The 24,957-nt window shown below is 41.7% G+C and overlaps 1 protein-coding gene across 4 annotated transcripts in view; it reads left to right on the top strand.

The window, feature by feature from the left end:
- Nucleotides 1–24,957, top strand: part of EGF (epidermal growth factor) — a 508,423-nt gene that overhangs the window by 334,647 nt on the left and 148,819 nt on the right. For all 4 annotated transcript variants that reach the window (XM_069230246.1, XM_069230245.1, XM_069230248.1 and 1 more), the window contains exons 13-14: nucleotides 1,883–2,106; nucleotides 5,397–5,564. In XM_069230246.1, coding sequence (XP_069086347.1) covers nucleotides 1,883–2,106; nucleotides 5,397–5,564 — 392 coding nt within the window. The remainder of the gene's footprint in view (nucleotides 1–1,882; nucleotides 2,107–5,396; nucleotides 5,565–24,957) is intronic.

Genomic DNA, 24,957 nt, shown 5'->3' with positions numbered 1-24,957 from the left:
GAGTCACCCGAATACTAGCAAAATCGGTAGTGGAAGGATATGTTGGCTATTCAGAACATTGTTAGACTGAAACGCTCCTGGGTAGGACAAACAAAAAAATAGGGAGCAACGCCTTTGAATCAGGAGCAGGGAAGTGGGAGAGACAACATCATGAGCAAGGGACCGACCAAAGCTCACTCTATTTGGAAACAATAGGTCTGACTGATAGATGGCCCAAGTTGTCTGTAGCCAAGACATAAAAAGGAAACGAAAAACTGAATGCTTAGGACCTAACATGGGACAGAAACGTAGGTGGGCATTAAGGGAGTGGAATATATAAGAAGGGCAACATGGTGTTGCAGGGTAGAACAACTCCAATGGAAGTAATCATTAAAAGGTAGACACACCCAATAACACAGAACTGATAGCAAATTATATAGTGGTTTTAAAACACTATTCACATCTGGGTCTGCATTTTATCATTTAATATGTCAAATGGTTTGCTTACTTTTTGTATGACGAGCAGACAGTTGCCAGGAGTTAACCAAGTTTCAAGGCGTCACCTATCAGAACAATAAAATTAAAAGTAAATACCATAAAAAATACACACAAAAAATGAAAATACATTAAAAACATATATCATAAATTTCCAAAGAAAGTAAAACACACTAAAACCTTATCAACCATTGCCAGCATGATCTAGGAAGTACAATTATTCAATTTTATTGAAATGATTAAAGCCCAGATTAATTAAGATTTTGTGTGGGGCTTGTGTCACAATTTGTGGTGCAGTCGTGATGGAAAATGCATTTTGACATTTACTAAGCCATGCAAAGTTAGTTTTTGTGGTTTCGCGTGGTTTAGTAAGTACAAAGTAACACAAGACACTGCATACCGCTGCCTTGCGTTACTTTGTGTCAGGTAGGTATTGCATGGGTGGAGTATGAGCATTCCCATGCATCCACTTATGTATTTTTACCTAAACCCAGATTTACAAAGAAATGCAAACCTGGGCTTACACCGAAATGGTTTACCTACCTGAAAGAGGCATAACGAGAAATATCTTCTTTTCTCCGTACTTCCTCTTTCCATGTGTGCTGTACTTTGCAGCACACATGGAAATGGAAAGAGGAATATGGCTCTAAGGGTTGTTTTGTGCAAAAAAGGGTACCTTTCTGCACAAAAAATTCTGCCTGTAACACGAGCACTCTTGCACCATGGCGTATGGGTGCCTCTGTTACAGCTAGGCAGCCACAAGTGTACCAGCCATAGAGAGAGCTGAACAGAGCCATATCTTGGATAAATATGGTGCTGTTCAGCTCGCTCTCGTTAACGCAATGCAGCACAACGCAGCACAGCAACTTGGCTCACTGCGCTACATTGCTTGAACTATTAGTAAATATTCCCCTAAATCTGTAAAGTAAATTTATCCAAATAGGATAGGTGACTACATTGGCTTCCCAGGATAATTGCTGTCAAGACACTATAGGCACCACTAAAGCCTGAGTATACCCCAATCAATAAAGATAATCAACATATTAATTTGAATTTACATCCTTTCCAATTCTTATGCAGCCAGACTTAGAATAGTCAATGTTCTATGATCTGTCCTTGAGAAAGGACCCTTCTTCTGACAAGGTAAACCATTGACAGGAATGCATCGAACATCTTTGAATACTCTACTCTGTTACTGAGCTCATGTTATTTGAACCGCTTAGTCACTACAAATGTTAGCTAGCATTCTCAGGGTAATGCGAAAAATAAAGGTTTAAAAATGTAAAAGTGTGCTGGTACATCGTTTAATGTACATCATCAGTACCAAGGTACAGTGCATGCTAGTACAGGGCGTACTGTTAGAACGAAGTGTCTTCATTTATTTTTTCTATGTGTTTGTTTATTGAAGACGAATATTCTGGACTGCCCTTGGGTACCACCCCCAGATAGAAAGCTCCTCATTACAGGGATCGGAGAGGCTGGTCATAGCCAACACCAACTTGGTTTGGCCCAGCGGAATAACCATTGACTACATCACGGACAAGCTGTACTGGTGCGACGCCAAGAAATCAGTGATAGAAACTGCCAACTTGGATGGTTCCAGTCGCCGAATCATCACACAGAATGAAGTAGGTGAGGTTTATGGGTTCTAGATCACTTACAATATTGTTATGTCTATGTGTGCCTTCATATTTTAGAAATATGAGGGTGCATGAGCTAATGCATAGTCATAGAAAAGTAGCAATGTTTTTCTCCCTTCATGCCGCCCGGCAGTGAAAAATTTGATTTTTATGTCATGATTATTCTAACAACATTTTGGGACATATTTGAAGCTTTAGAAGAGATTATACATGTTTAAGCTGTAAGAGAGAAGGCTGTCATTATTTAGAGTAACCAAAGCTTTATGGGTGCACGGGTTACTCAGGCACATCTGGAAATGATAATGTGCAAGGCTGCACAGTTTTATGGCAGTTATTAAGCGCATTTTTCAAAAAGCTTGTTGAGATGATTGCAGTGGATTGTATAATTCCTCACAATTTCCATTAACTCAAAAAAGGTAGAGAAAATAATCACATCACAGGAAGCGACATTATATGACCTATGACCCCAACTCTTCACAGAACATGTCACATGAACCGATCCTGATGACTCCACGAAAATTGACATTGATGAAGTTCCACAATTACAGCATGATTAATATAACATCACAACACAGACAAATGTCATTTTTAGATATCACCTATAATAGGGTGCTGATATGATCTTTGACTGTAGTTAAGAGTCACATTTGCTCTGATTGGTAGCTAATGAGTAAAGCGAGTTAACAAGATCTCTTCTATCAGAGCTCCAGGGGGCTCTTCCCTAAAACATTTAGAAACAACTGGGTCATAGAAGGCACTTAAATCACAATTTTCACATACATTTGCTAAAAAATGCACAGACTGTGAAATTACTTATTAAATATTCATAATGTTTTCATAATGTCTGCTTGGTGCTCCTATATTTCCAAAATGATCTCAATTATGCCAGGGCAGCATTTTGCAATGGGTGCCCCTCATATGTGGTAGGCCCATGTTATGTCACAATTTATATGCAATATGTTTGTGCTAGATGTTTGCCATTAATTACTTCTATATGCCATGAGTAACCCTTTTCTCCCACTCATAGTTTTTCACTCACTCACTCACACTCTCATACTGTCACTCCTTCAGTCTCGCTCACTCTCACTTATTCTAACCTTTACTCACTCATTCTCCTTCATTCATTCAAACTCACTCTCATTCACTTAGTCTCTCTCATTCATTCCTTGTCATGTACTCACAATCACTTGCTCTCACTGTTGCTCTCACTCATTCTCACTCACAACTACACTCACTCATTGTTGTTCACTCTCACTCCAATACTCCCTCACTCTGATTGTTAGTTCATTCATTCTCATTCATCCACTCTCACTTGCAGTCACTCTTACTCTCACTCGTTCTTACTCACTCTTACTTATAATCACATACTAAGGCTCAATATCACTTGTTGACACTCACTAAACGTTACTGACTCTCATCCACTTACCCACTCACTTTCTTTCTCTCACACACATACACACACAAACTCACACACACATAAAAGCACACTCAAACATACACACTGTGGGCATAATTTACAAGAAACTGGCGCATCATCATCAATGCATCAGATTTCTTGCATCTGATGCACATCCCTATGGAAGCAGTGTATTTACAATTCTGAGCTCCATGGCGGACTTTTGTTTTCTCGATGCATCGCAAAATTCTGATGCATCTGTTAGCGCAAAAGTGACACATTGCTGTAGTTGCTTTGCTAAACTAACACAACTCCAGCAATGTGAGGAGAGTCCCATTGGAAAAAGCCCTGTGTCAAATTTACTCCTGGTCTGAGCACGCAGTAACATTTAGACGCAGTGAAGGCGTAGAGCAAAGCAGTGAAAACACCTACGCTGCATACATTATACCTGGAGCAGGTATAATGTATCGCAGGGCTTTACAAACTGACGCATTGGGCCCAATGCATCAGTTTGTAAATATGGCACAGAGTGGTGCACTGATAGCACCGCCACTGCGTCCAAGAAAAATATGATGCAGAAGTGGTGCAAGGGGCTTGGAAATGAGGCCCTGTGTCTCCCTCACACAAATTCCCACCCTTAGACATGCACACAAAATACATTTAAACATATTTGTCTGCTTATCTTAGCTGTAGCAGAAGTCGAGATCCAGCTCCTGATGCTCTTTTTTTTACATTAATAGTAAATAATAAAATATTAATATAGGCAGTAAACAAGGACAATGGCGTCCTACAGATCGAGAACAGCGAATTGCAACTGTGTTATTGTCTCTGTTTTTTTTACCTTTGAGGCCAGGGGTCGAAAAATCAGGGCCAGGGATCGCCAAGGACAAGTCAGAGGTTGCAACCCCGAAATACATCCAAGAGTACATGCTTTATTTACCTAAAATATGTTGTCATTTCCTGGCATTTATAGCAGATTTATAGCTGGGATGTTCAAGCAGTTTTTGTGCGGATAGGTTGCAATCATTTTATCAGCCACAGTACCAGGGAGCCTTCATCTATTATACAAGATGGTTTGCAACCTTAGGAAGTGATGTCACGTGACCTTTGATATCAATGACAACACTTGAAGAGACATCATTGAATGTGACAATAAGACTGGTGGAGGAAATCTAATAGAAACAAAATAAGAAAATTATAACAAAGCATTACAGCTTGTCATTGGCAGCATCCGCACCCACTTTGTCCCAAAATGTCAGGGAGGTCATCCACGGCACATGTAGAGGTATCAGTGCCTTGTGGTCTTACAGGGTTGAAATAGCTACAGGGCCGTTTGTGTTCAGTATCCTGTATTTGTATGTTGTCCTCTTTTCTTTTTTAAGGTATTTTTCTGTCGTGAGAATCGGACTTTTCTTTCATTTGTGTGCTGGAGAATGTATCTACTGTTAAGTGAAGTGTGAACTGGCTTTTAGTAAATCTATTCTGTGCTCGTTTTGGATAGAGGATCATAAGTATCCAAGTTGGCCAGGAAGAAAGGGTTGTAGACCTCGTGGAGGCAATAGCTATACATCATTAAATTAAAATAAATTAATACCATAAAGTTTTGGTGACATGTTCCCGTTCTTGGGTTATTGAAATTAAAGCCAAACCTTGAAACAACAAGATTAACTTTTTGATATCTATTTCTAAGTGTACAAGGTCCCTAACTGAATTGTGGGTGAAAATCTTTGCTAGAGGCTAGGGAAGGTGGGTTTGCGATAACACAGGTGTGGGTTGATGTGCATGTGTGTTCATGTAGGGTTTTTAAAAAATGCTTCGTCTACATAAGTGTGATGATAATGAGATCTTTGGATCAGCAACAGCTAAACAATGTCTCTTTCTTCCAGGTCACCCCTTTGGAATCACAGTGTTTGAGGATGACATTTGGTTCTCTGACTGGTCTACGTCGTCAGTAATTCGAGTGGACAAGATGACAGGATTAAACAGGGTCCGTCTTGGAGGAAGCATGCTGAGGCCTTCATCACTGGTGATAGTGCACCCTTTGGCCAGACCAGGTATACCAAATGCCACAGTGTCCATCCCATGAATCCTTCCCTTAGTAAGCCTGCTTGTGCTATTCGTTGTCAATTGTACAATTTCAGAGATATATGAACAAGTGTCTGACATTTGCAAAAGGTAACATTCATGGATGTCAAATAGTCAAGGCAGCAGCTACTCCTAATGGTTTGCCATGGTGTACCCCTGGTACTGCCCTTGCTACTTCGTGTCTTAAGGGTCTTGGTAATGGCAAGAAGAGAAACCAAGTAGTGCTCTTAGAGTATTGTTTACATTCTGTAGATGTTCTTTACCTATTCTACCAAACACACAAAAGGGGGTGATGGGAGGAATCTAACCACTGGCAAGTGCTGGGCGTAGCGTTAAACCCTGTATTTCTTTAGGCAACCATTACCCTCAGTTTGGACCCACTCATATGCAAATCAGTTTTGACCCTGTTCCAATAAGAAGAGTCCAACCCGAGGTGCCAGGCCAAGTCCTCTCTAAACCCGAACACATGCAACCCAAGACTGGCTTCACGCTGATTGGGGTTCTTCAGTTGGGTATAGCTTGGTTCCAGTGGCACAGCGAGCAAAACACTCACATCTGTGCATACCCTTGGCAACTTATGCCATCAAATCAAACACACAAAAGGTGATGGGATGAATATATGCAATAAATCTACCCACCGGCAATTGTTTGGGGCAGCCTTATAACCCATCATTCTTTAGCCCAGCATGCTATATCAGTTTAGCCCCAGCCATATGCAAGTCATCTTGACTGTGCTTCAATAAGAACAGTCTAAACATGAATAGCAAGGCCAGGTCCTCCCTCAAATGGAAGACAAATAACCCAAGACCAGTTGGGACCTGGCCTGGCAGTTGAAGATGGCCTGTTCCCATTGGTGAATGGTCAAGACTGATTTGCCTATGGGCGGGTCATGGTCTGCAAAATAACAATGGACTGGAATATGTCTCAGGGTAATTACCAGTGGCTGAGATTAATTCAAGCATTCCATCCTTCACTCTTTTATATACTTAAGTGCGACGCCCTAAGAGTGATGGGTATGCCCAGACGTAGGGCCCGTGCACACTGTGCACCTAGAATGGAGCTGTACATGACTAATGCGTCCTAAGGGCAAAATTGGTCTTAGAGTGTTGGTCTTTCGTTCAGGGAGGTCTTGGTCTGGCATTTTGAGTTGGACTGTTTCAACTGGAGCAGACTTAGTAGAGTCACAACTGATTTGCATATGGTTGGGTCCAAATTAAGAGGGTATGGTGTGCAAAATAACAACAGACTGGGATGCAGCCCAGACTAATCACCTTTGTCTGACATTAATTCAAGCATTCCATCCATTACTTTTTTGACTACTTCAGTGTGACACCCTACGTGGGCCGGGTATTACCAGACATGGGTCCTGTGCAAACTGTGCCATTGGAACCAACCTAAATCTCACTGATGATCCCTAATAAGGGCAAAACCTGTCTTAGGTTACCTCTCTTCCAGTTCAGGGAAGACCTGGCTTGGCTGTTCATGCTGGACTGGAGTAGGGTCAAGACTGATTTGCATATGTTGGGGTCAAAACTGAGATAGCATAGTCTGCAATGTAACGATGAACTGAGATGCAGCCCTGAGTAGTTACCACTGGTTGAGATTATTCAAAACATTACATCATTACGTCCACTATCTCACATGTTTTAGGTAAACAATGTTTCAATACTAGGTTAATGTCTGACATATAAAAAAATGTTTTGTATTTTGTGGAAATACATGCTTGTGGTATTACCTCATTCTGACAATCGCTTCAGTGACAGTTTATGTTTTTGTATATTTTCTATAAACACACACATATATATATATATATATTTATATATATATATATATATATATATATATATGTATATATATATATATATATATATATATATATATATATATATATATATTTTTTTTTTTTCATGACAGGTTTCCTGTCACATCTGCAGTTGCTTTGATGCCCGTATAACGGGATGCACCATGTTTAATATTATATGGACAACAAGAAATAAATCAAAGGCATGCCTCAAGGTCAAAAAGTAGGTTTATTGCGATGCCAACAACAACCCATTTCGACTTTGCAGTCTTTCTTAACTGCAGGTTCTATTGCCTCTAGAAAACATGTAGCACAAACCAATGACCAGTGACTAAATAAGCATAGTAACCAGACTATGTTAGACAATGAAGGGAGCATGGTCGTGTGCCAAGGATGTGTCGAGCAGTGGTGGTTCCGATGACACTGGAGAGGTGATGCAGGGATTTGTGATGGGTCCGATCCATTCAGCAGCGATTTGTCAGTTCTGCTTGCCAGGACTGGTGGTGTACCACTTAGCATATTAGACTCACAGATAGTAGGGTTCAGGTTTTCTGTTCAAGGTTGTTGGAGACTTCTGTCTAAGGCTGTCATCTAGAGGCCAGCCAACTAGCCCTTGGAATCACTTTGAGGTCCTGCGTTCAACAGATGCAGGTAAAGTCCTTCTCACCCAGACAGACGGGCAGCAGGTCAGCACAGCAAGGCAGCACTCCTTCAGAGCAGCAGTCTGGCAGAGTGCCAGCCCTTGATGCAACACAGCAGTCCTTCTTTCTGGTAGTATATCCACAGGTCCAGGAGTGAACTGAAGAGTTGGTGCCTATGGTCCACTATTTATACTCCGTTGTGCGTTGATGTGGGGAGAAGTTTCTAGATTCCAGCCTTTAAAATGCACTGATGGCCTGCCTTCCTAGCCCTGGCTCCAGACTAACTACAGGTGTAGCTCTTTGTGTGGAAGCAGGACACAGCCTGTTCAAGTGTAAGTGGGGCTGGGCCTAGCTCTTCCCTTCCATCCTACCAGTGATGACCCATCCAGGTGCACCTAAGCTCACTATTGTGTAGCCAGCAGAAACACATTCATCAAAAATAAGAGGAGTGAAGGCAAAAGGTTTGGGGATGGTCCTGCAGGAAGGGCCAAGTCCAACAGGGTTGAAGGTTGCGTCTTCTTGGATGTGAAGCAATGCTCATTTTCCCCTGGGGCTGTCTTTTGTTCAAATGGTGTCAGTGCTACACTTCTGTAGTCAATGGTTGTTGAAGTTGCTGTGTTATAACACAGTTTCATTGGACAAGTTGGCCATGGCAATGGAATCCCAACCATGCCAATTTGAATATGATAGTTCTTTATAACTTACTCATCTGGAATGTTAGAGAGTCAAGTAATATGGTGACAAGGCACAGAATATACTTGTATTTAAAAAGACGAGGGATTGATTTTGTGATTTTGTAGGAAAGTCACATCAGTCAAGTGGAAGTGTTGACGTTAAAGGATAAGTAGTGGTAGCAAATGTTCTGCGCAAAGTTCCACCTATGCTAGAGGTGCCTTATTATGGGCCAATCCTAATGTGGCATTTGTGATAGAAGAAAGTGTTGTAGACTACTTAGGCAGATATATAATATTGGGGGTAGACATCATCATAAACAGGTATAGTTTGTAAATGTATATGCAACTAACACGCAATAACTAGAAGTTATATAATTGGTCATGTCCCAAATCTTGCGAGAGCAGCAAATTATTCACCATGTGGGCTGCGGATTTTAACTGTGTAACCAGTCTATAGTAGAACAGATCCTTCCCGCCACTGAAAGGTGCCGCAGCAATACAGACCATCACTCCATTTCATGCATGGTTGACAAAGTAGATATTGCTTGATGTATGGAAGATGAAACATTGACTTGAGAGGGAGTATTCATATTACTGCCATGTGCATACACTACACACTATAATCAATTGGTTTGTGAGGAACCCACAGGTGCAACCTTTTGTTGTTGGTGAATAATATCAGAGCAAGATGTATTTTGATCACAACCCATTTAAGTTAACATTGGAAAGATTGAGAATTCCGACATGGAGGCTCCAGCTAATCGTCCTGCAGAATGCACCATATTGAGTAGCTTTTGGAGACTCCATTGACCAGTTTTTCATATTTAATAAAGGATTGATTGGTGATCCTTATATTACCTGGAAAGCTTTTAAGGTCTTTATGGGATGGTATATGGAGATTGAACTGAGCTGGAAAAGCAGATCATAAAATTGGAGGACCGACTGCTTCAATTGGAATTGGAGACAGTGAAGTTTCTCAACTATCACTCGCAGTTAGAGCAGCATATTGAGAACCTGTGGCCAGGTTGGGGAAAATAATCATAAGGGATATGTTGCCATGAAGCAAAGGGAGGGTGATAAAGTGGAGTGCCTACTGGCAATGCTGGTATTGCTGGTAAAAAATGAACTAGAACTTAGATTATTTCTGCTATTTGGGTGCCTCTCAGTGGACTCTCCACACACAAACAGCTACTAATGAGGGCTTTGTGGAATATGATATGAACTTCTACCCTATGGCTCCCACCTCCCCCTCTGTCAACACAAGGGATTATTTGGTGGCTGCTGGCTTGGAAAGGGTGACGCATGAGCAGGGTGAGAGCTAAGGGTCAAATCCAAGGAAGTGACGTCCTACTCTCAAAATTCTATGACACGTATGCAACCAAGGTTGCTCCTCACTTTTTGGAAATATATCATGTGGACAGGGGCTTGTTGCTACTTACAAGGGAAGCATTCATGCAGCCAAACCGGCACAGGAACGCTATGGAGATCAGCTCATGCAGACCTTTGTCTAAGTTAAACCTTGGTTATAAGGATCAGGCAAACGTTCTGACCAAGAGGTTAGTGAGTGTTTTACAACATCTAATGCACCTGGATCATTCAGGATTAATTCCTAGGAGGAGCATCTCAGAAAACATAAGAAAATTATACCACACACTGAACCATCCACTGTTGAGTAGATCCCAGGCATTGGTGGCCTCTGTTTTTATGGAGAAGTTATTCAACACCCTTAGTTGGGAGTATTTATTTTGGGTGCTTGAGGTTATAGAATTTGGGCATGTGTTCATGACACAGATCCATTAGCTATATTGTGGATTTAAAGCTTAAGTTTGTAATGGCAAGGTAATCTCTGAAAGGTGGGCGGTACAAAGGGGTATGCAACGAGGATGTCCTCTATTCCTGATGCTTTTTGCGTTGGCTGTGGAACCCCTGGTGGCGACTTTATTCAGAGATGAGATAGAACAGTGGGATGACTCTCTATCAATATAGGTGTAAGGAAATACTAGTTTTTGTGCAATCACCTCCAAATTTTGGAATGATGCTGCTGGTTTTTTTACTCTAGACCATGTAGACCAGCCCCTGTGCATGTGCTCTGACCCCTGAAATATATGTTCAATTAGCTAATACCTGGTGGCATATTTAACTTACCTATACGTCCCTAGCATATGGTACTCAGAGTACCAAGTGCCTGTGAGTTAAATGTCACTAGTGAGCTGTAGCAATTATTGTGCCACCTGTGCAGTGACAAAGTGAAAACATGACTGTAGGCCTGCCTCTACAGCCTAGTCCGGCAGCTTTGAAACTGCAGGTGTGATTTGGCAAAATAACATTTTTTGCTATGCCTAAAACCTTCCTTTTTAACATTTATAAGCCATCCCTAATGTGGGCATCATGTGCCCATAAGGCAGGGTGAATGATGCTAAAAAGAAAGGCGTGTTGAATCCATGTCCTAACAGTGAAAAGTCACCATTTGTCATTCTCACTGTAGCAAGGCTGGCATTCCCATTGACTAACATGGGGTTACATATTTATATTTACAAAGTGCTAACTTTCATTTGGGAATACCAAAAGTTGTACTTCAAGATAGCAAATTAATAGATTAAATCCAAATTATTGCCAAAATCAGAATTAAGTAACTATGAAGGTAAATATCAATGTAAGGTCACCGCTTTTTCTGCCTAAAGTTTCTAGAAGCTATTTCAGATGAAACCCAGATATTTTCACCTAAAACAGCCTGCTGCCTTTCTGCAAGGAGGTGTAAATTGCTCCTAGGAAATGAGAGCAAAGGCAAAGGCCCTGTTAGTTGGAGGAGGTGTGACCTCCTGCTGACAAGATGACCAGGAGGGTATGTTGTGCCTTTAGATGTTGAGCTTCTGAGGAGCACCCACCAGCAAGTCACACTTTAGCCTGCCGTCGCCTTTGTGTAGGTAGACATGCTGGCATCTCTCCTGGAGAGGGAAGACCTGTTGCAGAACTGGCCTTCCGGGAAGATCTGATCATTATAATGGAGATACCTCAGGGGTGTCACCATCGCCGTGACAGAAAGAAAAAGATTCTAGCAGCTTGGATGTGTGCTGAGAAATGCTCTTTGGAATTGTTTAGTACCAATCCCTAGGCTGTGATACAAGAGTGTGTAAGATAGCCCATGGGAATTTAATCCTCATTGGTTAGTGAGTCCTCTCTGCTCACAAATCTGAGGCTGCATAAGAGTGGCACAGATTTAGAACACTACAAGACTCCGAAAGAACAGAAGAAGGACTGTCCTTGCTGAACTTGTGGATCTCTGAAAGAAAGACTGTACCAAGAAAGACTGCAACTGATTAACCAAAGGCATGACTTTACAAAGAAAACTGCTTCTAAAGCCATGGAGAGTGACCTCAAGGGCAGGACCTGCTGCCAGTGACCAGTGATGAACTCCATGGGGTAGTTGACTAGCCTCCTTTTACGCTACAGGAACAAAAAAACAGAAAACCCCTTTATCTGCAAGAGTCCAGCTGACCATTTACAACTGGATTTGCAGTGGACCCCGCTGGTGCATTTGGATAGATTAAGTCCTAACCCGCAAGACATGCTGCTAGGTCCTGGACCCGTGGCTGGTACTAGAGTGTAATCTATCCCCCAAGAAGAACTGCAACTTGTAAACCTAGAGCTCAAAGATAATGTTTTTTTCAAAAGAACCAGAGGTTACCATGAAACCTCTACTCAGCTCCACACCGTCGTCATGGCCTCCCTGGGCATTTGACTCCAAATTACACCAGCTTAAAATGTTTACTGGTTTGAAGGTAACCTCAAACGTCCATTAAGAACCAAGGCTCCCACTGGCCTGCTGGACATCGCCTGTCCACTGACATCAAACTCAACCCCAGAAGTTGCGGAGGACCCTGACAATGAGCCACATCGATGTGGACAAAACCCAGAAAAGATTCTAAGTGCAAAGGTAAAAGACTTTACTGTGACATACCATGCCCCTGCTTCCGATTGGCAATTCTTCGTGGTTGCCTGTAACTTTGACTTTGGCACAAAGCCCTAGTTTAAAGCTCATAGAAAGCCATTACAAATCAAAATCAGTGAGTTCAGAAACTTTTTGAGTGAATAGCAGTGATTTAAAAAAATCTTAGATTATTGTCAGTTTCGTGTCTACTTGAAGATAGATAGATATATATACTATTTTGGAGTAGGATTTATATATATACTTTATGCTTTGGAGTTAAGCCTAACTTCTCTGTGTCACAGATACTAAGGAATGAGCTAAGGTTTAAATTTAAATAACCTAACGGGACCTGATACAGAATAGAGACATTATTACTTAGAGAGGTCTCCAAAGCACTCCAATTAATAATGAACATTCTCACAGTAGATTAATATCCATGTACGCTGATGATGCATCAGTGTATATTAATAACCCAGACACTGACATTGTACCGGTACTTGAGCAAATGAAGAGGTTTGGGTCGATGTCTGGTCTGAAGGTAAAGAAGAGCAGATCATGCTTATTACCACATGAAAGCATTTACTGAATACCCAACGTCCACACCTACAATTGTCATGGGCAAACAGGTTATTCCAATAAATTGGGATTCAAATATTCCATAAAGATGAAGACACATTTGAAGGCAACCTAGGCAGGACAGTTAATAAGAGAATCCATTCAGTTCTGGAATAAATGTCCACTATCTAAACCAGGGAAACCCCCCCATGCAAAATGATTGTTCTGCCACGGCTTTTGTATTTTTTTGCTAATATGCCAGTGATTGTCCTAAAATGTTCTCAGCTCTTGGAGCTAACCTGGGACGGCAGTCATCACAAGGTGGAATTACACAAATTCCAATTTCTTACTGATGAAGGGGGATTTATAGCCCCCAATTTTAAAAACTATTCTATGGCTTCACAAATCCAATGGGTATCCCAGTAGTGTGGGGTTGAGAGAACAGTGGAAGGGGCTTAAACGATTGGTATGGTTGGTTGGTCCCTGTTCCCGATGGTGATGAACGATGGTTCACCACTGCCACTACACTCATGTCTGCTGGCGGTTGGATGTCCCTGCTCGAGGTTGTAAGCTATCATATTTATACATGTTCATGCGTTAGGACTTGTGTAGCCCTGCACCACAAACCTCCTGCAACAAACCCTTCCTTAAGGGAAGGTACATTAAGAGTAAAAGTCCCCCAAAAAATATTTAGAATCAAAATGCAATGATGTTGTACTTCAATTTTATTCATCAATTCAGTTTATTAACTTCAGTTCGACATAGATACCAACCAGCCAACACGTTTCGAGGTGAAAAACCTTTTTTTTCAAGGCTGTAATAAATAAATATATACACCTGATCCTTAAATTCAAACTAAACACTTCAGTAAAAAATCATACATACCAAAAGAATAAATTTCCCCTCTTCTTGTTATACTACGTATGAACTATTACCAACCTTCTTATTTTAAAATTAACTAAAAACACTGCCCAATCATTCCACTAATAGATGAATATACCTACCTGTAGCACAGGCAGCCTTTTCAGTTTAAACACGCATTTGTAAAAATTGCCTTTTTTAAGCAACAAATTTCATAAACACCAATGTTATATAACCCACACGTGAAAGTTTGAGGTACAGTACTTTGGATCACCTCCTTAAACAAAACACACACTTAATCATTCATTTCTTAAGTATGCCAATTATTTAATTGAATTAAACTCCTCTTCATTCCTATGAATTATAGACATCCATTCATTTTTTAAATTAATAAATAAGGACACCCTGTGTATTAAATCATTTCTTATATGCACACATCGTGAAATATGTCATATGGAGCCAACTAAACGGTACCCTTCTAAATAAAGCAGTCCCAACAAACATTTCATTGTCTATGTAATGTAGGCTTTGCTGGTATCATACTGATGAAACAATCTGCTCTCTATGTAGATCTTAACGAACCTAGTTTTGAATCTCTGCCTCAACCAGTAAATATATAGTCCTATATCCCCATCATTATACATTCATCCTTTTTACCAAATGTCTTGTGCATCCAGCATCTGATTACCCTAAGTTCATAACATTCGCAATCCAGTTCTTTATCGCACACAGTTATTAAGATAATGCTCAAATCCTCCAACTAAAAATATTGTTCTTAAATACCACTTAACTTGTAATTTTCATTATTTTATTCCATATATGTTACATTCTGGTTGTATCAAGACCTAACCAATGCAGAATCTTGATGCCCAACATATGCCCAACATATCTAGACTCATATCACTCTCCATTATATTTAAAATAGTCACCTATTGCTCACGTACCAATCCATCTGTAGATTTACCCTGTCAAATGCATTCCGCATGTCAAAAGGATCAAAACATAAAAACATCCTCTCGTGAGTTATCTAGAGCATATATGAAACAAGAACTACGTAGTACAAGGTGCACAGTATGAACTCAATATTCAAGTTGCTTGTGCCCAAGAAACTTCCTCCTAAGGTCTACTTACAAGTAAAGCTCAGCATGCCTGGGCTCCTTATACTGGCTCTGTGTTCGAAATTCCATTTTGTATATACTATTTATAGAATTTTAAAGGTCAAGGGGGCCCATAAGAAGTAGTACTAGAATTGCTTAGTCACCAAAGGAATTTCAAGTCCAGTTTCAGGCGCTATGGCCAAACCGCCATAGACTTCAATGGAGTGGTCCTGAGGCAAGGGATACAGGATGCTGAAGATGATGTAAGATGCTGAGGATGATATGCAGCCTCGCTCCACAGTCTACGTTAGGTGACTTGACCATTGTGGCTGATGTCTCTCAAATTCCTCTTTGGTCCAGTAAAAGTCCAGTTTCTACTGAACTACTGGTCTCTACTCACAGTGAAACCAGCAGTTCCCTTTGGTGAAGGCTAGAGTCAGTCTTGAGTGACTCTCCCAGGTCATCCAGGCTCCACATCGGCAATCACTGGGTGTCAAGCAATTATGCCTACTGACTAGACAGAAGAGGCTACTTCAGATTTCTTAGCCTTGTTACTATAACAGTATCTCAGCCAACAGACTCTTGGAGTTCACCTTTTCTGTCCGGTACTCAGCAGTGAGTTTTCTATGAGCCAGGCACCACAGGTGCAGTCCTCTCTTTGCTAACCCAGGGATCAGCAGGTGCTGCCCAGAGACTGGTGCAGTCCCTCTTGGCAATTTCAGGGAACAGCAGGGCAGCCCTTCTTATGTAGGCTAGTCGGAGCTTTCCCCCAACAATGACTTCCTGTGAACTGTGGCATCTAGTCATCCCAGAGTGCACAATTTTGCCCATTCCCAAGAAGGCAAGACCCCTCTATTGGTGTGTGGAGCTTGGTAGCGCCCCCTAGAGGTGTGGCTACCTGAGGACCAAATGCCTATGGAAAAACTGGTTTGCAACTGATCTCTTCACTCTGTCCCCAATGCCAACCTTTCTACAACAACTAAGAGCGTTTCCTCTCGTGTGTGTCCAGCATTTCCCTTTCAAAGGGGCATCTCCTTTGATGCTCGACTTTTTGGCTCCCACCCTGTGTGGCTTCCTGCCAGGGAAAGGTGACACCTCTTCCAATGGCAGGCATCTATTGTTCACACTTCTCCCAGGAGGGCAGAAGGTTGCTTGTCGTCAGCATCTACAAATGTACACTGGTAAACTTGGGCAAAAGAGTGGAAGTTTTCTAAAAGTGGCATTTCTTAAAAATGTACACTAAATTCAACTTTGGCATCATTTTGGTCTTAATATAACGATATATTTGATATCTAAATTATCAACTTTAGTCGTCCTATTCAGAAGTTAGCACAGCTGTGTGGCCAGTATGCAATCCTGTACTCCCCAGTGGGGCTACTAGCCTTTCCACTACGAAAATGACAATTTGGGGGTTTTACTGTTACAACATATACAAATACATGCCCTGCTTTTTAATATACAGCACCCTGCTTTAGGACCCAATACGCCTGCTGTAGGGGTGACTTATATATACTAGAAAGGGTGATTTGGGCTTTTCCATAACTTGAGATGGCAGAGTTGAGTTATCAGTTTAAAATTAATCTGCCAATCCATAGAGGCAGGCTGGGAGATGTGTTCTCACGTTGTCACCTTCCGGGTTGCACAGTAGCTGCTGCAGCCTTGGTGGGACACTTTAATTTACAGGCCCCATGTACCCCTACATACTCGTGACTTCTAAGTAAGTAAAGATACACCGATTGGGTGGTGATTCCATGCCTAAGGAAAAACTGGTTTGCAACTGATCTCTCCACTCTGGTACCGGCACTTAGGTCTGGTTAACAGGCCCCAGTGCACTCTCAGAGTCAAAATGCACAAGCAGCAGTCCCAAGCGTTGTGGGTGATCATGTAAAAAGAGGATTTTCCTAACATGGTGGTACATAGAATTTTTATTTAAGCAAATCATGGTTGAAGCAAAAGTGACATGCTGGCAGAAGAAGGCTTTGAGACATTGAGAACATAATTTAGGTGTTATCAGATCAGGTGATTAGAGGACCTTCACAACTCTGAGGGGATGCTTGTGGGCCAGTTGCTGACATATGATGCTCTTGTCTGAGTGATTAAGTGGTTGTGGAAGCATGGTAGCGAAGAACGGCCAGTACATGAAGCTGTTCAAAATATACTATTACTTTGCAGCAATGGTTCTCACAGGTATCATTCAATCTGATTGGGGCTTAAATAATAACATGCAATTAATGCTTATATAACAAGAAATATACAAAATGACCACCACAATCGAAATTAAAAACACTTTTAACTCATCTATGATTAGTCCACCAAAAAAAACATACAAATGCCAGTAATTTTGATAAGTGAATCAGTGCAATGTGAAACCATTGTGACAGCCATTATATAGTAAGACACTGTACATCAGGATACAAACATAGTAGGTCTTACTTGTAGGTGACAAAAGACCTCATAAACGTTCTCAAAACAGTTCAGTGGGTAATGATGCCTTTCACTATTTAGATTGTCATTCAGTTGTCTCGACAACGTTTCAAACCATATTAGGATAAATGGATCTCATCATAACGAAAGTGATATGGGGGCATTTGTAGAGATGAATGAAATCCAATTAGAAAGGAGTGGTCGATGGTGAGCTAGAATCATATGTATATATGGCATATTTTACCTGAAAATTCCTAAATAATAGAAGCATGCCACATGAAATACCAAAACGATCTCATTGGGAATGTGGAATTACAAAGCAGTTACAGGCAAGATGGTCTACCTTCTGGTTACTTTTTAAGAAAACAACACAATTGCAATATTAATAGCGACTATTTCACTGTGACCAATGTTTTAAAAAGAAAACTGTTAGAGATAGGGTATCTCAGAAGAATTGTGAGATATGCACTTAAATGGGCTTGGCATAACAAAAGGCATGATCTCTTCACTACAAAACCTAAGAAAGAATGTAATTAAATGGTCTGTGTTACCACTTTCTGCCCACATAGTAATAGGCTAACATCATCCATCAAGAAACACTGGCACATCATACAGACCATAGATCCTTCCCTAAAGCTACCACTGTTCTCCTTTAAAAGAGGGTAAGAACAATCTGGACCATTTAATACATTCAGCAGGCCCTAAAATCCTATTCTTTACAGGAACAGGACATGGACATTATAAGCAATGGCTGAGCAGAACACAGGAGACCTCCTTGATTGTAGGTTGTCCTGCACTAAGCCTGCAGATTTTCCTAAAAAGCAGAAGTGAGATTGAATTATCTAAAGGTTGCTACAACTTTGAAAGCACTTTAGGATTTTTCAACATTACAGTAGCAGTTTGCAGACAATTAAGTTAACTGGTAGTTTGCTAGTTGCTCTTACCTGTTTGAAGCAATACACTGAATATTATGATGCACTGATGCGATCTGACAAAAGAACGAAGGGGCATACTTACAAGCCCTTTGCTTTCCTTAGAGCCGCCGTAGCATAATTGTTTGACGCCACGGTGGCGCTACACAGGCTCACCCTGACCCGTATTTGCAAACTTTATAAATCTTTGCGCCACATTATACCTGCACCAGGTATAATGTATGCAAGGGAGGCATTCCCCTGCAGGGAGGCCAAAAAATTGGTGCAGTGAAATCTACAAGATTTCACTGTGCCATTCTAGTGTCATTTTTTAAGGCCTGCTTAGGGTTAGTGCTATATCCTATGGGATTCCCTGAGCTTTGCTGGACTAGAGCCAACATTTTTGGCGCTAGTCCAGCAAAGCCCCGAAAACTGCACCAAAAATGTTGGTGCAGTTGTGCTAACGAGTGCCATGGTGCGCTGTATTGTAAATACATCACTACCATGGTGTGGTTACGGGAGTGCAAGGCAGCGCAAGGAAACTGGCAGCCGATGTGCCAGTTCCTTATAAATATGCCCCTAATTTCTTTTTGTCTTATTCTTCCATATTTGCAATTATACTATGCATTTTTATACCATTTGTTTTTGTTAGAAACTTTCACCTCATACAACAATCCTCAACATTTTTTAAGACTTTATTCTTTAAATTATTTTAAGTCTTAATTCATTCCAGTATTGTTTGGATGTGCTGGTACATTTTATACAAAACAAAATGTATTTGAGGATTGACTTGTCACTCTGTTATAGCTACAAAGTCGAGCCAGAACGATAAGCAAAATCTGTTTTCCACTTTGGAAGGGACTGTGAGACATAGCCTAAATAGTTAAATACTCAGAAAAACTTTTACCATCATAGAAAGTGTGAACTTTGATATTGAAATCTTTGTAAAAGATGGAATAAACACATCGCAGTGAATTTGACGGTCATAAACAGCATACAATTGCCACCTTTGTTCAATTTTAATAAACTTTTTTAGTTGTTCTTATCCTTTACCATAGGGAGATCTCCACCCGGATTGCAGACTTTCCCTATGGTAAAGTACAGGGAAAAGTAAAAAAGTATATATTTTTTTTTTTTTTAAATGTAACATGGTTGAGCAGTGAACAAAGAGGTATTTCGGTCACACCATTGCTAAACATTTAGATAAAGTCCCCAAAAATTATTGTAAGGATTATAATATTGATGGAGTTAAGAAATCAGAAAAAGGTGAGGCGAGCACCAAGTCGTGTGTCACCTCAAATCCAAGTGCATTTTAGATTGTAAACACCGTAACCAAGTGTCTTGAATGTCGACCAAAAATTATGTGTACTTTTGAAAAGTGTAACATATTGAAGGGAAGTCATGACTTCCTTAGAAATCAGTTGCTCAGAATTCACTGAAAATACCCTTCCAAAAGTCAATAACTTTATGTGAATACATTTCCAGTAGAATGTGATGATGTAGGAAAAAACCAGAACGAAAACTGTTATACCAAAACAGCCTTTCACCGTGCATGATGGGAAGCTGGCCAAAGGGCCTGGCCTGCAGCCTGCAGCCAGCAGCCAGGCCTACCACACTACTCCCTGTAACTACCCAACCGGGCGCCACGCACAGGACCCCTGGACTAAGGCTGGGGGCTTAGGTTAAATTTACCCTGCACCTTTTCCCTTTTTTATGTTTGTTGTTGAGACTCAGCTGAAGCCGAGTCTCAAAATGGCTGCCAACACTTCCTGGATGCAGCCAGTCAGATCTCTGCACATGATAGGGAGGATTCACAAAGCCTTCGCACTTCTAGATATACAAATTTGTTTTTCTTTTCATGTTTCAAAAACTACTGAATGGATTTACACCATATAACAAAAAGGCTTCTTTCCAGACCAAAAGCTACCTTTCTGCCAAATTTGGTGTAATTCCGTCCAGTGGTCAGAGCTGCTGTCATGTTTAAATTCCTTATGGAAATTAATATGTTAATAATATGTTAATATGTTATAAAATTAATTAAAATGAACACACTTTTTTTGCCCCCCCCCTCCCATTTTTCTTATCCTCTGCTTGATGGATCACCCCAAAACTTTCCATGAACAACAAAACCCTTGGACACTTTTTTTTAAACATTTTGTGAAGATTCATCAAACAGCGCTAAAGATATGGCCAAATCAAAAAATGTTTTTTTCAATGGAAAGTAGGACCTAACTATAACTCTATAACTACCTACTGGTGACCGCAGCATCAGCCAAGTCTCAAACACAAACGTAAAGAAAAGATATATATATAAAACCTACTGGTGGTCTCCAGTAGGTAGTTATAGTTAGAAACCAGTTTCCATTGGATAAGCGTTTTTGTTTTAGCAATAACTTTGGTGCTGAATCTTCATAAAATTTGCAAAACTCATACGAAAATGGGTTCAGCTGCTCTCTTGAAAGTTTCAGGATGATCCGTCAAGTGGGGGCCCAGAAAAAGAGGGGTCCCAAAGAGGATTTTCCCCATGCTTTTTCCTGTAGGGTCATTAGTCATGACTACAGTATGAACCCTGAACGCAATTACACCAAATTTGGAAGGAAGCTAGATCTTGACACAGCACAGATCATGCTTTTTGTTATTTGTTGAACATTCATTCAGTGAATATGGAGATATTAAAGGAAAAAAATATAGAGCTATTTGGGCGGATCCTAAGCACAGATCTCATGGTGACATCTGATTGGCTCTCAGCACTTCAACCAGGAAGTGCTGCCAGCTATCTTGGGACCAATATACATGAAACCACCCCAATAAAATGCACTGTAGTCAATGGCAGATATAGAGGGTCACAAAATGGAGAACAAATAAATGGTGATAACAGATTTTAATTACAATGTAAATAATTTGCAATGCTAATTTTAGGAATTGTGGGGTGTGGGATTTCATGGATCATGTTGATAGAAAGATGAATTGTTATGATTTTCCCATAGAGGCTATGGAAGTTGCTCCAAAAGCTAAAATCAGAGCATATTTTCTGAAGTTTATATTATCTCAGCCATATGACAATGAAGTCTAACATTCTTAGTAAAACATGTACTTCCAATAAGCGCAGCCTGTCAGTTGATTCCCTTTTGTTCTACTGCAGTCTCCCAGAGTGTTCTAAACAACAACTACAACTAGAGTGCCAACAGTCTTATTTATGACAAAAGTGTGGCATATCTGAAGCTATCTTGATTGAATCTAACTGGTAAAAGTTAAAACATTAAATGTAGCTAAGAACAAAATAATGGGGTTCCTTTTTTCATAGAAATTATGGTTAGTGCTATAGAAAGAAAAATTAGGACATGTGTAAAGTGAGCTCTCAAATATCTTCATTTTCTATTTCAATAAAGCCTTCTGATGTGCAGACTGAAACATGCACATTTAATACCAGTAGTAGACAGCCACTTAACTCCCTGGTGATCAGCATCTTTACTACAGTATTCTAATGAGCAACTACAGTGCTAATATTAAGTTTTTACGCAAAAAGTGTGGCACATCTGAACACCATCTTGATGGAATCAAACTGGGAAACTGAAAGCATTTTCTACTGACGATACCTCAGTAAATGAGGAAATTAGGGAGCTTCATAACAAATAGGTCTCCCAATATGGCCACCAGACAAAAACGAGCCCAAATATAGCATAAATATCACCCAAATGTAGCCCAAGTATAGCCCATTGACAAAAGTTTGCAAAACGCTTAATGTTTTTAGTTGTTCTTCAGTTTTATATAGCACAGAATTGACCTGAAGGTATTAGAGTGCTTGACATGAGCATCAGTTGCAATACACATGGACACATTCAATTTTGTTTTAGGCATGGGGATATTCAGTGTTTTGCCCTGAATCTCAGGATGTCGAGCTGACGTTGAAATTTGAACCTGGTTCCCCAATTACAAAGTCTGCAACTTTGGCCAAAATCCAAAATCCTCTCCCCTAAGTGTAACATATATTCAAGTGATCAACTGGATAAAAAAAACCATAAAGACAGCAAATAATTTAAAAGTGATTTGTCACTATTTGAGAACTCATAAAATATGCCCTCATTTTAGTTTTTTAGAGAACTAACCATAATTTCTATGGGAATAAGACCCTCTAATTTTTATAATTTCTAAAATAAATGCTTTAGTTATAGTTTTGATTACATCAAGATGACATCAGGCGTGCCACACTTTTGTAACAAGTATAGATTGCTAGCAATCTAGTTGTTCGTTAGAATACTGCGGGGAGGTAGAGGTCAACGGCATAGACTTGGATAATTGAGGGCAGGGAGAAGGGTGCAGAGGCAACAAGTTGGCCACACTGGGCAGGAGGGAGGGCAGTGGCAACATAACGGACCATGAAGGGCAGGAGAAATAGGGGACGGGACAATGAACCAACCATGCAGGCAGACAAGAGAGGCTGTGGCAATATAACTGACCATTGAGGGCAGAAGGAAGAGGCAGTGGCAGTACAACCATACATCCCAACAGACCCGATGCAGGCAGGAGACCCCCGATGTTTTTAAGCCCAAAAGAGCTTTTTTTTTATCTGTCTCCGCTCTAAAATCTCCTCTTTTTCAATGTAAGTCAATAGGAAATATCAATTCCCCAGGTTTTTTTCACGATCTCCCTCTTACAAAGTTCAAAATGTGAGCAAGTATTGTACATTGTATCACGCAATGCAGGAGCAATGGGGTAGGGACATGCAATCAAATAACAGTGGGCAGCAGAGAGATGGGAGGGGAACCAAACTGACCTTACAGGGCAGGCATCAGGGGTTGCAACACCACAATACACCGGACAGGTGAGCGGGACGGCAGTGCAGCACAACGGACCATGTAAAGCAATAGGGAGGAGACAGGGCCATGCACATGGACAACAGAGAGCAGAGGGGAAAGAGGCAAGGGCAGCAACATGACCATACCTTATAGACAGGAGGGACAGTTGCAGCACAATGGACCATGAAGGGCAGGAGGGAGGGTGGAGGGGCACAACAACGGCCCAGACAAAGCAAGAGGGAGTAGATAGGGGCCTGCACATGGAAAATGGAGGCCAGAAGGCAAGGGAGCAAGGCAGGAGCAGCAAGCTGACCATAAAGGGCAGGCGGGATGGGCACTGGAAGCACAACACACCATGGAGGGCAACAGTGAGACTTTAATGGCATACACATAGACAATGGAGGGAAGGTCGGAGGGGTCAGGGGCAGCAAGCTGACCGCAGAGGGCAGGTGGGAGGGGCTGTGGCAGCTCAGAAGACCATCCATGGCAATCAGGAGGGTCAGTGGCAGCACAAAAGCCATGGTGGGCAAGAGAGAGGGGGCAGGGGTATTCACAAAGGGCCATGGTGGACAGAAAGGAGGGGTAGGGGATGGACACAGACAAGAGAGGGCAGGGGAAGAGGCTTCATAACAGAACACACAAGGCAGGTAGGAGGAGCAGCTGCAGCACAACAGAGCATTTAGGACAGTAGGGACTGACAGCAAAATGGACCATGGAGGAGAGTGGGGAGGGAACAGGGGCTAGGAACTCTGACAGGCAGGGTGGAGGTGGCAGCCATCTGACCATGGTAGGCAGGTGGAAGGGGCAGTGGCAGCCCATCAGAACATTCAGAGTAGATATGAGGGGCAGTGCCTGTACCGTGCAACATGGTGGGCAAAAAGGAGGGAGCAGAAGCATGCTCACAGACATCGGAGGGCAGGGGGAAGGAGGGCAGGAGCAGCAAGCTAAGCACAGAGGCTAAGCAGGAGGGCAATGATATGGCACTGAAATGGGCAACAACGGGCAGGAGGAAAGAGCAGGGCTATCAAGCTAAATAGAGGGAAGTGGGAGCCCATCGGACCATGCATGGCAGGCGGAAGAGGGCTGGTGCATGGACTCAGACAACAGATGGTATGGAGTACGTGGATGAGGCAGCAAACTAACTGTTCGGGGCAGGCAGGAAAGGCAGTGCCAGAACAACAGCCACACAGGACTGTAATGAGAGATCAGGAGCATGGACTTGGGCAATGGATGGCAAGGGGGGGGCAGATGCTGCAACCTTGGGGGTGGGGCAGCACAATGTCAGGCCAGGCTCTGCATCCGACCCACCCCCACCATGCATTGTGATGGACATCTTACTTAACCTTAAAAGTACCCTAGAAATTCACTGAAAAAAATAAAGGTTACAGGGATGTTATAGTTTGGAAATTCACAAAAAATATGTATGGTACTAAAGGGGACCTGTGGGCCCCACTGCAGCCCCAGGGACCGCCCCCTACCTGGGGCTGAATTTAAAGAATGAAGGGGTCCGTCACAGACTCCTGGCCCTGGGGACCACCACCTCCCTATTTATTTGTTGGAGGGGGGTATGCGGCCACCCTCAAGGAGCTATTAATGGCCCAGGGGACGGCCATCCCCCAGGGCCTGGCTCCTGCTATGTCCCGGGGTGCCCACCTTTGTGATTTGGGGCTGGTG

Source organism: Pleurodeles waltl, chromosome 1_1 (assembly GCF_031143425.1).
Source record: "Pleurodeles waltl isolate 20211129_DDA chromosome 1_1, aPleWal1.hap1.20221129, whole genome shotgun sequence".
Taxonomy (NCBI): Eukaryota; Metazoa; Chordata; class Amphibia; order Caudata; family Salamandridae; genus Pleurodeles; species Pleurodeles waltl.
The sequence above is the reverse complement of the archived record's forward strand: the minus strand, read 5'-3'. Positions and strand labels throughout refer to the sequence as shown.